This window comes from Diabrotica virgifera, chromosome 2, assembly GCF_917563875.1.
Source record: "Diabrotica virgifera virgifera chromosome 2, PGI_DIABVI_V3a".
NCBI lineage: Eukaryota > Metazoa > Arthropoda > Insecta > Coleoptera > Chrysomelidae > Diabrotica > Diabrotica virgifera.
This window is the reverse complement of record NC_065444.1, coordinates 220,593,999-220,605,994: the sequence shown is the minus strand read 5'-3', so window position 1 is coordinate 220,605,994 and position 11,996 is coordinate 220,593,999. Positions and strand designations below refer to the sequence as shown.

General features: G+C 36.5%; 1 protein-coding gene across 5 annotated transcripts in view; it reads right to left on the bottom strand.

Annotated features, from left to right (window-relative positions):
- Positions 1 to 3,300: 3,300 nt before the first annotated feature.
- The window catches only part of LOC114333924 (titin), a 137,071-nt gene continuing 128,375 nt past the window's right edge, over positions 3,301 to 11,996 (bottom strand). Inside the window, exons 5-6 of one of the 5 annotated variants that reach the window (XM_050644218.1) lie at positions 7,962 to 9,839; positions 3,301 to 7,091 (exon numbers count right to left, since the gene is read on the bottom strand). In XM_050644218.1, coding sequence (XP_050500175.1) covers positions 3,685 to 7,091; positions 7,962 to 9,839 — 5,285 coding nt within the window. In that variant the 3' untranslated portion in view covers positions 3,301 to 3,684. Of the gene's footprint in view, positions 9,840 to 11,996 lie in introns of all 5 variants that reach the window. The other 4 variants (XM_050644217.1, XM_050644216.1, XM_050644215.1 and 1 more) reach the window with 4 other exon arrangements.

Here is an 11,996-nt window from a genome sequence, read left to right as displayed (position 1 = left end):
CATTAGGAGCTGCCCCAAATTTTATTTTTCTGATCTGTAGAGGGAGTCAATAGTAGTGTAAATTTAAAATCTCGACTGAATTCCGCCGTTGCGTTAGCCGCCATCTTGATTTTAAACGAGAACCGTTTTTGCTCAATATCTCCGCCATTTTCAACTTTTCAACAAAAAGTATACCAACCAAAATTGTTGCAAATTTTATTTTCTATAATTTCTATTATTACAATTTTTTCGAGGGGTCGATATTTTCCGAGTTATGGCGGAAAATAGGGACAGTTGGGGCACAATTATTAAATTATCTCGTTTATTATTACTTTTACGACAAAAATGTACCTATACAAAAATAGGGAGAATTAAATTCTACACAATTTTGATCTCTTTCATTTTTGCTAAAATTAATATTTAAGGTAGTACGTATGCGGTAATTGCGCGAGCGTAAGACCTGATCGATTTTATAGCAATTTTTTTTGTTCAATATCTACGCCATTTTCAACTAAAATTGTTCCAAATATGATTTCCTACAATTTCTTTTTAACAATTTTTTTCATGCGGTTAATATTTTCCGAGAAAAGTGGGAAAATAGTAAAAAGTGGTGGGGGGAGCATAATTATTGAATTGAATCGTGTTTCGGAGCTGCCCCAAATTTTATAATACTATCCATTAGGGGAGATCAAGAGTAGTGTAAATTTAAAATTTCGACTGAATTCCGCGGTTGCATTAGCCGCCATATTGATTTTAAAAGAGAACCGTTATTGCTTAATATCTTCGCCATTTTCAACTTTTCGACAAAAACGGTAGGTAATACAATTTTTGGAAATGCAATTTCCTACATATTCTATTGCACAATTTTTTTATCCGATCAATATTTTCCGAGTTAAGGGGGAAAATAGTGGAAGCGGAGGGGAAGCATAATAAATATTGAATTGTCTCATTTATTACTAACTTTACGACATAATTGTACATAAACAAAAATAAAGAGAATAATATTTTATACAATTTTTGAAACTTCCAATGAAACACCAACCAAACTAATTACATAAAAGACATAAATAATATCTTATATGCATTAAGTTCACTTCATTTTATTAACTAGCGGGTTTTATTGGTTGAATTTGTCTGTCGGTATTTTAAGTTTCATGTCAGCTAATATATTTTTATATTCCAACAATTTTTTTTTTAATTTTGGACCCTCTTGGGGAGAATTTTCCCATCCCCCCCTCGTAGACCCGCCACTGGTTTTCTCAAAACATTGTAGTAAATCGTAATTGCAACTATTTCAGTCCTTACACTTTTTGTCGAAAAGTTGAAAATGGCGGAGATATTGAACAAAAACAATTGCTAAAAAATCAATCAGGTCTTACCCAATGGCGGATCCAGAGAGGGGGCCATGGGGGCCATGGCCCCCTCCGAGAATTTAAAAAAATATAAATTTACATATTTGCAGTTCAAAAAATGTTTTTAGTTTCAAACACATATATAAATATATAGGTATGTATAAAACAGGAGATAAATATGTTTTCTCAAGCAATAAAGCTTCAAGAATGACATAGAATATTTTGCAAATCAAAATGTTGATAATTTTACAAAGTGTCAATTTTTAGAACGACCTTGGCAGTCATGAAAATCGTATCAATTTATATATTCTGTACATATAAAGAATAGAAAAAAAAATGAAGCATTACTTGGGTCACCAGTACTTAGAACAAAGGAATTGGTTGGTATTTTCGCACAGTCAAAGGGGATTGTTTTACAAGTATTGCGTTCCATTTTTCTGACGAAAAATATGGTCATAATAAAGGGATGATAGCCCAAAGCCTTGTCATGAAACCTTTAACATGTTTCGCCAAACTCATGGTCAAAGACGGAGCCATACAAACCCATGAAAAAACATCATACCACAAGAAGTTCGTTCAGGTTTGGCTGGATTTTCTACAAAGTTATCGTAACCCACAAAAGTCAGTCATTTTAACCAGATAGACTCTCAGAGGTCTAAAAAGATACAAGAAAATAGAGAAAGATCAATATAAGCATCTATAGTGTTCTTAGGTCGACAAAATATTCTTCTAAGAGGCCATCGTGATGATAGCCTTCTGCTTCGAGACGAAGATGCTGGACCTAGCAATGATGGAAATTTTTAAGGTTTAAACTCACATCAGAAGATACGTCTCTTAAACAACACCTATCCACAGCATCTTCCCGAGCAACATACATTAGTAGCACCAGTCAAAATCAATTGATAACATGTTGTGGTGAAGAAATAATTGAACAAATTAATAATGAATCAGGTTCAAAGTGCAAATTATTACTCTGTCATATTTGACGAAATGACCGACGTATCCCACGTGGAACAGCTTTCTCGAAATTTGAGATACATACACAATAACAACATTCGTGAAGACTTTGTGAAGTTCATTGGCGCTTATGAGAATACAAAAATAATTAGTGAAAATCATCTATAAAGAGGGGAAGAACAAGGCCTGACAATAGAAGCATTGGGAAAAATAGTATTAAACTTGTTAGAAGAACTGCACATGGATCCGAAGAAATGTGTAAGAATCGGTACTTTAATAATACTTTAATAACTATAAGTTTTGAGTGTCTCTATGGTACTCAAAAGTGTGTGAAAAGTGCCTTAACACTCACTATTGTAATCTTAATTTTTTTAAATTACCCCCAGACCCTTCGGTACCCCTACCCAAAATAAGTTCATGGCCCCTCCCGAAAATCGGTTCTGGATCCGCCCTTGGTCTTACCCTCGCACCTTTACCGCGTACGTACTACCTTAAATATTGACTTTATCAAAAAAATTAGGGAGATCAAAATTGTAGAAAATGTAATTCTCTTCATTTTTGTGCACGTACATATTTGTTGTAAAACTAATAATAAGCGAGATAATTCTATATTTCCATAATTATCCTCTAACTGTTAGTATTTCCCCCCCATAACTCGGAAAATATAGACCGCACGAAAAAAATTATACTAAACGAAATTATAGAAAATCGTATTTTCAAAAATTTCAGTAACTACACTTTTTATCGAAAAGTAGAAAATGGCGGAGATATTGAGCAAAAACGGTTCTCGTTTAAAACCAAGATGGCGGCTAACGCAATGGTGGAATTCAGTCGAGATTTTAAAATTACACTACTATTGACCCCTCTAAAGATTGACAAAATAAAATTTGGGGCAGCTCCTAATGCAAGGTCAAATGCTATCCCGACTGGGCTATAAAGTTTTATATTTATTTGTGGTATCTCCCTTTTAATACGTTTATATTGAAACTACTCTACAGAAAATAATCAAAAATCATTGTATAGTAAATTTTATTGCACATTCGAATTTACAGATTCTTTTTACACACCTCACGCATCATATAAGTCTCCTTATTTGATGGTGTCAGACTGAAAAATTGATCTCCAAAGTTTCATCTTTATCAGTATAAAGAAGAACTGGAGCAGACAAAGAAAACTGAATGCAAGGTATGAAACTAAAAAATACATTCGAAATACATCATTTATTATATAAAATAAAGTAAGTTATAGCTGGGAAACAGTTAATACAAAAATATTAATAACAATTTTTTTGAAAAGCAACATGTGTACCTCTACCGTAAGCTAAAAAAGTATAAATATATCAGAAATTAACAAGGATAATAATCACACTTAAAATTAGGAATGTAGTCATGGAATTTTACTTCGTTACCACTGGCAAGTAGAATTTATGAGATTTCGTATCCCTCGTATGTTTAAATGGCCCTTTTGGTGTGTCCACTAATCCAGCAGGACATGGACCAATGTTCCTTGGAGAATATTCCTTTTTGTATGAAGTTACGATATGTGTACTACTATCACCCAAGGTTATATTAGAGACATTAGACCTTCTTGTTACACGTTCCACTTTCTGTATATTCTGTTGTTTAGTAAATTCTCCGTAAGACCTAGCTTCTGACTGTCCATAAAAATGTCCACCCACTGAAAGATTGTCCCTTCTTACTATCTTCTCTGGCCTTTCTACAACTTGATAAGTAGTTTGTTGTTGATGACTTCGTCTATTCAGGTTGTTGGTTTCTTGATTAGACCTATGCATTGAACTTAAACTATGTCTTTCTGTATTGACTACAGTTCTGCCTTGATCATGGATATTGCAAACAGATTTACGCATGTCTAGTGCTGAAGAACTAGTGGCATGAAGAGCTTCCGAAGAGGTATGAATACCTTTACGATGCAAAATTTGATTATTGATTTCCTCAGATGTCACAGAACTCTTTTTGTGGTGAGAAGTTTTATTAGATATTTCTTTATTAGTTGTAGAGTGCGCATGATCTACTTGGTCATTGAAAATCTGTGAAGATTTGTGAATATTCGTTTTATGGATGTGAGTTTGAGACGAAGATTTTTGGATTTCGTTTACATTAGTCTGTTTTAGGTGACGTTCGGAATGCTGACTAGCTTCTTGCGCCCCTTTGGTTGTTACTGTTGTTGTTTTTATTGTCGTAGTAACATTGCCATTCTGAAGCGTTTTTGTATCAGTTGCAACATCAGTGTGGGATTTTTGAACAGTTTTAACGTCCTTTTTAGTTGCTGTATCGTCTTTTACGATATTGTTTATTTGAGTTGTATGTTTTTCTACTTTATTGATAACGTTATTATTGATAATATTATTAACAGTCTTTTTGTCAACTTTTCTAACGTAAGTTTTATAATTACTTTGATTTGTCGTTTGCATGTTTGTGGTATCATTGCCCAGCATGATATGAGATTCCGTATGTTTATTTTTATTAACTATATGGCGACTAGGAGATACTTTCACAGTTTTATCAAAGCTATCATGTGAAGTAGTATGAGTCTCCATTTTTCCAGTACCCACTCTCAGATGATCTTCATGTTTCTTTATCTCTGCCCTCTCACCTCTTACTACTGTATATTGAGATTTCGCTACTGTAGTATCCTGGAATTCTCCAATCATCTTCAGGTTATCCTGTGGTTTTCTAACAGGAGCTCTTTCTCCTCTGGATGGTTTAAACTCATCTCTATTTCGGGGTGAACCAAAGAATTCACCTTCTGGTTTAAGATTATCTGGATGCTTTACAATGTCAGCTCTCTCTCCAGGACCATACTTGGGAGATACAGGTTTTTCAAATTCTCCCTCGGGATGTAAATTATCTGGATGTCTAATTGGAGTCCTTCGTTCACCAGGTCCAACCCTAGATGGAGTTGGTCTTTCAAACTGACCCTCTGGTTTCAAATTATCTGCTGGTTTTTTAGGAGTAGACCTTTCAGCAGGTGACCAACCAGGCTTATCTGGCCTCTCGAAGTCACCTTCTGGATGCAAGTTATCTTGATGTCTAATCGGTGTTCTCCTTTCTCCAGGTCCAATTTTAGAGGGTGTTGGCCTATCAAAATCGCCCTCGGGTTTCAGATTATCTTGTGGTTTTCTTGGACTAGGTCTCTCTCCTGGACTCCAGTGGGCTTTCTCAGGTCTTTCAAAGTCACCTTCTGGATGAAGATTATCATCATGTCTTATAGGAGTACGCCGTTCACCAGGTCCAACTTTAGAAGGTGTTGGTCTATCAAAATCGCCCTCAGGTTTCAGATTATCTTGTGGTTTTCTTGGGGTAGGTCTCTCTCCTGGGCTCCAGTGGGCTTTCTCGGGTCTTTCAAAGTCACCCTCTGGACGAAGATTATCATCATGCCTTATAGGAGTACGCCTTTCACCAGGTCCAATTTTGGTCGGTGTTGGCCTTTCAAAATCTCCTTCAGGTTTAAGATTATCTTGAGGTTTCTTGGGAGTAGGTCTCTCAGTTGGTTGGTATTTAGGTTTATCAGGCCTTTCAAATTCCCCTTCTGGGCGTAAATTGTCCTCATGTCGAATAATTTCTGTCTTTTGGAAATTAGTACTAAATTCATCTCGTTTTCTATATTCATTAAACTCTCCAACCATTTTCAAATTATCTTCATGTTTTATAATTTCACATTTTTCTCCTCTAACTACCCTATAATCATCTCTGGTACGTAAATCCGTAAATTCTCCTTCCACTTTCAAATTATCCTCATGTTTGATGACTTGAGCACGATCAATAACAGTAGTTTGATTATAATCATCTCTTCTACGAATATCCCATTGGCCTTCCATTTTAAGATTATCTTCGTGTTTTATTATTTCATTCCTCTCCGTTACAGTCATCTTTGAATAATCGTCTCTTCGCCTAATGTCCCATTCACCTTCCATTTTAAGATTATCTTCATGTTTAACAATTTCAACTCTATCTCCTCTGACAACTTTGTAATCATCTCTTCTAGTAACTGTCATTTCACCTTCAGGTTTTAAATTATCGCCGTGTCTTATTGGCTTTCTAAGTTCTGCAGGACCAACCTCTATAATTTCAGGTCTCTCAAATTCTCCTTCAGGTCTTAAATTATCTTGAGGTTTCTTCTGTGTAGGTCTCACTGCAGGTCTGTATTGCGTTTTCTCAGGAACTTGCATTTCTCCTTCGGGTTTAAGATTATCTTCTGGCTTTTTGGGAGTAGGGCGCTCAGCTGCCTTATATGTTGGTTTTTCGGGACGTTCAAAGTCGCCTTCAGGACGTAAGTTATCATCATGCTTAATAGGAGTTCTGCGTTCAGCGGGTCCGACTTTAGTTGGACTTGGTCTTTCAAAATCACCTTCTGGTCGAAGATTATCTTCTGGTCGTTTTTGTTTCGGCCGCTCAGCTGGTACATAACCAGGTCTTTCAGGACGCTCAAAATCGCCTTCAGGTCGTAGGTTATCATCATGTTTAATTGGAGTCCTACGTTCAGCAGGTCCAATTTTAGTAGGAGTTGGTCTTTCAAAATCACCTTCAGGTCGAAGATTATCTTCGGGTCGTTTCTGTTGTGGTCGCTCAGCTGGCACATATCCTGGTCTTTCAGGTCGCTCGAATTCACCTTCTGGATGCAAATTATCTTCAGGCTTTTTAGGTGTAGACCGCTCTGCAGGTTTATATCTGGGCTTCTCGGGACGATCAAAATCACCTTCAGGGTGTAAGTTATCATCGTGCTTAATTGGAGTCCTACGTTCAGCAGGTCCGACTTTAGTTGGTGTAGGTCTTTCAAACTCACCTTCTGGACGAAGATTATCTTCTGGCCGTTTTGCAGTAGGCCTTTCAGCAGGTCTATATTTGGATTTTTCTGGACGCTCAAAGTCGCCTTCAGGACGTAAGTTATCATCATGTTTGATAGGTGTTCTACGTTCTGCCGGACCCACTTTAGTTGGACTTGGACGTTCAAATTCTCCTTCAGGCCTAAGGTTATCTTCAGGTCTTTTTTGTTGAGGTCTCTCAGCTGGAACATAGCCTGGTTTATCAGGACGTTCAAAGTCGCCTTCAGGACGAAGATTATCTTCAGGTCTTCTTTGTGTTGGACGTTCTGCAGGTTTGTATTTGGGTTTTTCTGGGCGTTCAAAATCTCCTTCTGGGTGCAAATTATCGTCATGTTTAATAGGAGTCCTACGTTCGGCTGGCCCTACTTTAGTAGGAGTGGGTCTTTCAAACTCACCTTCTGGACGAAGATTATCTTCTGGGCGTTTTGCAGTAGGCCTTTCAGCAGGTCTATATTTGGATTTTTCTGGACGCTCAAAGTCGCCTTCAGGACGTAAGTTATCATCATGTTTGATAGGTGTTCTACGTTCTGCCGGACCCACTTTAGTTGGACTTGGACGTTCAAATTCTCCTTCAGGCCTAAGGTTATCTTCAGGTCTTTTTTGTTGAGGTCTCTCAGCTGGAACATAGCCTGGTTTATCAGGACGTTCAAAGTCGCCTTCAGGACGAAGATTATCTTCAGGTCTTCTTTGTGTTGGACGTTCTGCAGGTTTGTATTTGGGTTTTTCTGGGCGTTCAAAATCTCCTTCTGGGTGCAAATTATCGTCATGTTTAATAGGAGTCCTACGTTCGGCTGGCCCTACTTTAGTAGGAGTGGGTCTTTCAAACTCACCTTCTGGACGAAGATTATCTTCTGGGCGTTTTGCAGTAGGCCTTTCAGCAGGTCTATATTTGGATTTTTCTGGACGCTCAAAGTCGCCTTCAGGACGTAAGTTATCATCGTGTTTGATAGGTGTTCTACGTTCTGCTGGACCCACCTTAGTTGGACTTGGACGTTCAAATTCTCCTTCAGGCCTAAGGTTATCTTCAGGTCTTTTTTGTTGAGGTCTCTCAGCTGAAACATAGCCTGGTTTATCTGGACGTTCAAAATCACCTTCAGGACGAAGATTATCTTCAGGTCGTTTTGGCCTAGGACGTTCAGCAGGTCTATATTCACTTTTTTCTGGTCGTTGAAAGTCTCCTTCAGGACGTAAATTATCGTCATGTTTAATAGGAGTCCTTCGTTCAGCTGGTCCCACTTTAGTGGGAGTTGGGCGTTCAAATTCTCCTTCTGGTCTGAGGTTGTCTTCAGGACGTTTTTGTTTGGGCCTTTCGCCTGGAACGTATTCTGGTTTATCGGGTCTCTCAAAGTCTCCTTCGGGACGAAGATTATCTTCCGGGCGCTTTTGTGTTGGACGTTCTGCAGGCCTGTATTTGACTTTTTCAGGGCGTTCAAAGTCTCCTTCAGGATGCAAATTATCATCATGTTTAATAGGAGTACGACGTTCAGCTGGTCCAATTTTAGTTGGAGTTGGACGTTCAAAGTCTCCCTCGGGCCTCAGATTATCTTCAGGACGTCTTTGTTTAGGTCTCTCAGCCGGAATATATTCAGGTCTGTCAGGACGTTCGAAGTCGCCTTCCGGATGGAGATTATCTTCTGGTCGTTTTGGAGATGGACGTTCTGCAGGTCTGTACTTCGGTTTTTCTGGGCGCTCAAAGTCTCCTTCGGGACGTAAATTATCGTCATGTTTTATAGGCGTTCTACGCTCAGCTGGTCCTACTTTGGTTGGAGAAGGACGTTCAAATTCTCCCTCAGGTCTAAGATTATCTTCGGGACGCTTTTGCTTCGGTCTTTCAGCGGCTATATATTCTGGTTTATCTGGCCGTTCAAAGTCTCCTTCAGGGCGGAGATTATCTTCTGGTCGTTTTGGCGTAGGACGTTCAGCAGGTCTATATTTAGTTTTTTCTGGTCTTTCGAAATCACCCTCTGGTCGTAAATTGTCATCATGTTTAATGGGTGTTCTACGCTCTCCTGGTTTTACTTTAGTGGGGGTAGGCCTTTCAAAATCTCCTTCGGGCCTTAAATTGTCTTCGGGTCGTTTTTGCCTAGGTCGCTCCCCTGGAACATATTCAGGTTTATCAGGTCGTTCGAAGTCACCTTCTGGTCTTAGATTGTCTTCTGGTCGTTTTTGGGTTGGACGTTCTGCTGGTCTGTATTTAGTTTTTTCTGGTCTTTCAAAATCACCTTCTGGACGTAAGTTATCATCGTGTTTAATTGGCGTTCTTCGTTCAGCAGGTCCAATTTTGGTATGTGTTGGTCTTTCAAATTCGCCCTCAGGTCTGAGGTTATCCTCTGGACGTTTTTGTTTGGGCCTTTCAGCGGGTATAAACTTTTCAGGTGTTCTTTTCTCAAACTCTCCTTCTGGTTTAAGATTATCTCTAGGCTTCGTTGGAGTTGGTCTTTCAACTTGCTTGGGAGTATAATCCTCTTTAGATTTTGGAGTGCCATGGAACGGCCCCTCGGGACGTAAATTATCACGGTGAATTATTACAGTTTTGTTGAAATCTGTAACGTCGTAACTTTGATACATATCTTGACTCGTTGTTGTTACTTCGGTTGTTTGGGTTGAATAGAATTTCTCAACATCGTCTTTTGTCCATGTTCTGCGTCTAACTGGGGTCTGTCGAACTACTAGCTCACCTGTGAAGTCTGTCTTGTTTGTGGTAATATCTGAAAAATATAATAAAACAATAAATGTAAACGTAGTCAAGAACAAAAACAATTTGGACGAGTATAAAGGTGAGAATATAATATGATCAATTTGAAGAATTTTACAATATTAACAACATTATAACAATATAATTGATAAATGAATGAATAATCATTGGGATTACACATTCTTACTGAGTGGATCCTTATTGATGTTAAAATTCTCACAAAATTTGAATAAACAAGACTACAAGAGCAAAGAAATTAAAATAGATTCCAAACCATTTTAATAATCAAAACAAAAAAAATGTACAAAAAAATGTACAGTTCAAAAATTGACAACAGAAATTTATTTGAAAGTTATCTTATCTAAAAACTTGAGAATCCGTAATAAATATAATTTCGAGTATTTAAAACTAAATTTCAAGCCACAGATCATTTATTGAAGTGAATAATCTTCAAAAATAGAGAAAATTGATACCTTGAATATAGTTGTACAATATTATAAATCATGTTTATCATGAATCAATGTGATGAAACTACACAACAATAACTAAGTAAAAAAAATTACTTACATAAAATTTTATCAGAAAACATTCTGTATTATGTAATATAATATCATAAGTGATCGAATACCTTCAGATAGTGGAATAAAAATAATCTTGATGATTCTAAGATTGGATAAAGAGTTGACAGATGACACTAGCAACATAGGTAAGTAAGGTACTTGCCACACAACAAAACACTCGTATTGCTCATAAATCAAATAAAAAGCGTCGAAAGAATATGGGCTCTACGGAAACTATTCAAGCGAGAAAAGAGGTAACAAAATAAAAAACGAAAAACAGTGAAATTAGGAATTAAAAATGTAACGTAGAATAAAATATACCTTTTACAAATCTTAGAGTAGGTACATACAGGGTGGGGCATTAGTGTGACAAAGTCCGATTACTCGTTTGTCGTAAGAGATACGAAAAAAAGTTATTTAGGTAAAAGTTGGGGCACGGATGGATCCATAATTTAAAAATATATTCAGATATACAGGGTCACCCGTATTGACAGGGTGACACAAACTTATGTTTTTTTAAATGAAATACCCTATATCATTTTACATTTTTGGATTCTCCTCGATGTCTCCTCTCTCAAGATATAGGGTTTTGTAATATTATACGAGGTAGGTTAAAAGATAATTACGTTTTATTGTTAATTTCGTAGCAACATTCACACCCTGTAGAATTGTAGTGATTTGACATGAACGTTTCTATTTATGGTCAAACGATTTTTAATATAGTCTACTATTGTTAAACGTTAATAATACGGCGAAAAGTTTAATATTAATATACAGGGTTGGTCAAAACTCGGAATGAATATTTTCTGAGTTTTCTTAAATGGAACACCCTGTATTTTAGTATTTTAATGAAATGATATTTTATGGTACTTTTTTATTTATTAAGCATTCTCTATACCTATCTGCTTTTATTTTTTGAGTTATTCGTGATTCTTTAATCCAAACATTAATTGCAACAAAAATTACGTGCAATTTTATTAGGTGGGTGTGCAAATATTCAATCAAAAATAATTTTTCGAAAAAAAAGTAGATATTAATCTAGACTGATCCTTAATTTATTAATTTTGGATGAGATATCCAAATACCTACGTAGTTAAGATTGTTGGTGCGTAAAATATGAATAAAAACATACTAGATTCTACCTAGTTGGCTATGACAATAAATTTGCTAAAACATTTGACATTATACTATTTTTATAGTTCCAGTTGTTTTGTTACCATTACTAATATTAATTTATTTAATGAGTAACTGATGAGTAACTGATCAAAATGGTTTTTGTGCTAGGAGAGTATAACAAAAATGTGCTACTAGCAATACGAAAATTTCATCAGAAGTTCCCTGATAGACGAAAACCAAGAAGAGAAACTTTTGAAAGTACACTAAAACAATTTCAACAGTTTAGGTCTAAATAGTTAGACTATTAGAACGTTCTTCCTAATATGCAGATCCTTAGATACACTAAGGATTACATTTAATTCATTTTATTCATTTACAATAGTTTCATTCGATCAGGTTTCTCGTAATTTAAGTATCCAGTCCATTGAAACCGTTTTAGTATATGTACTTTCAAAAGTTTCTCTTCTTGGTTTTCGTTTATCAGGGAATTGCTG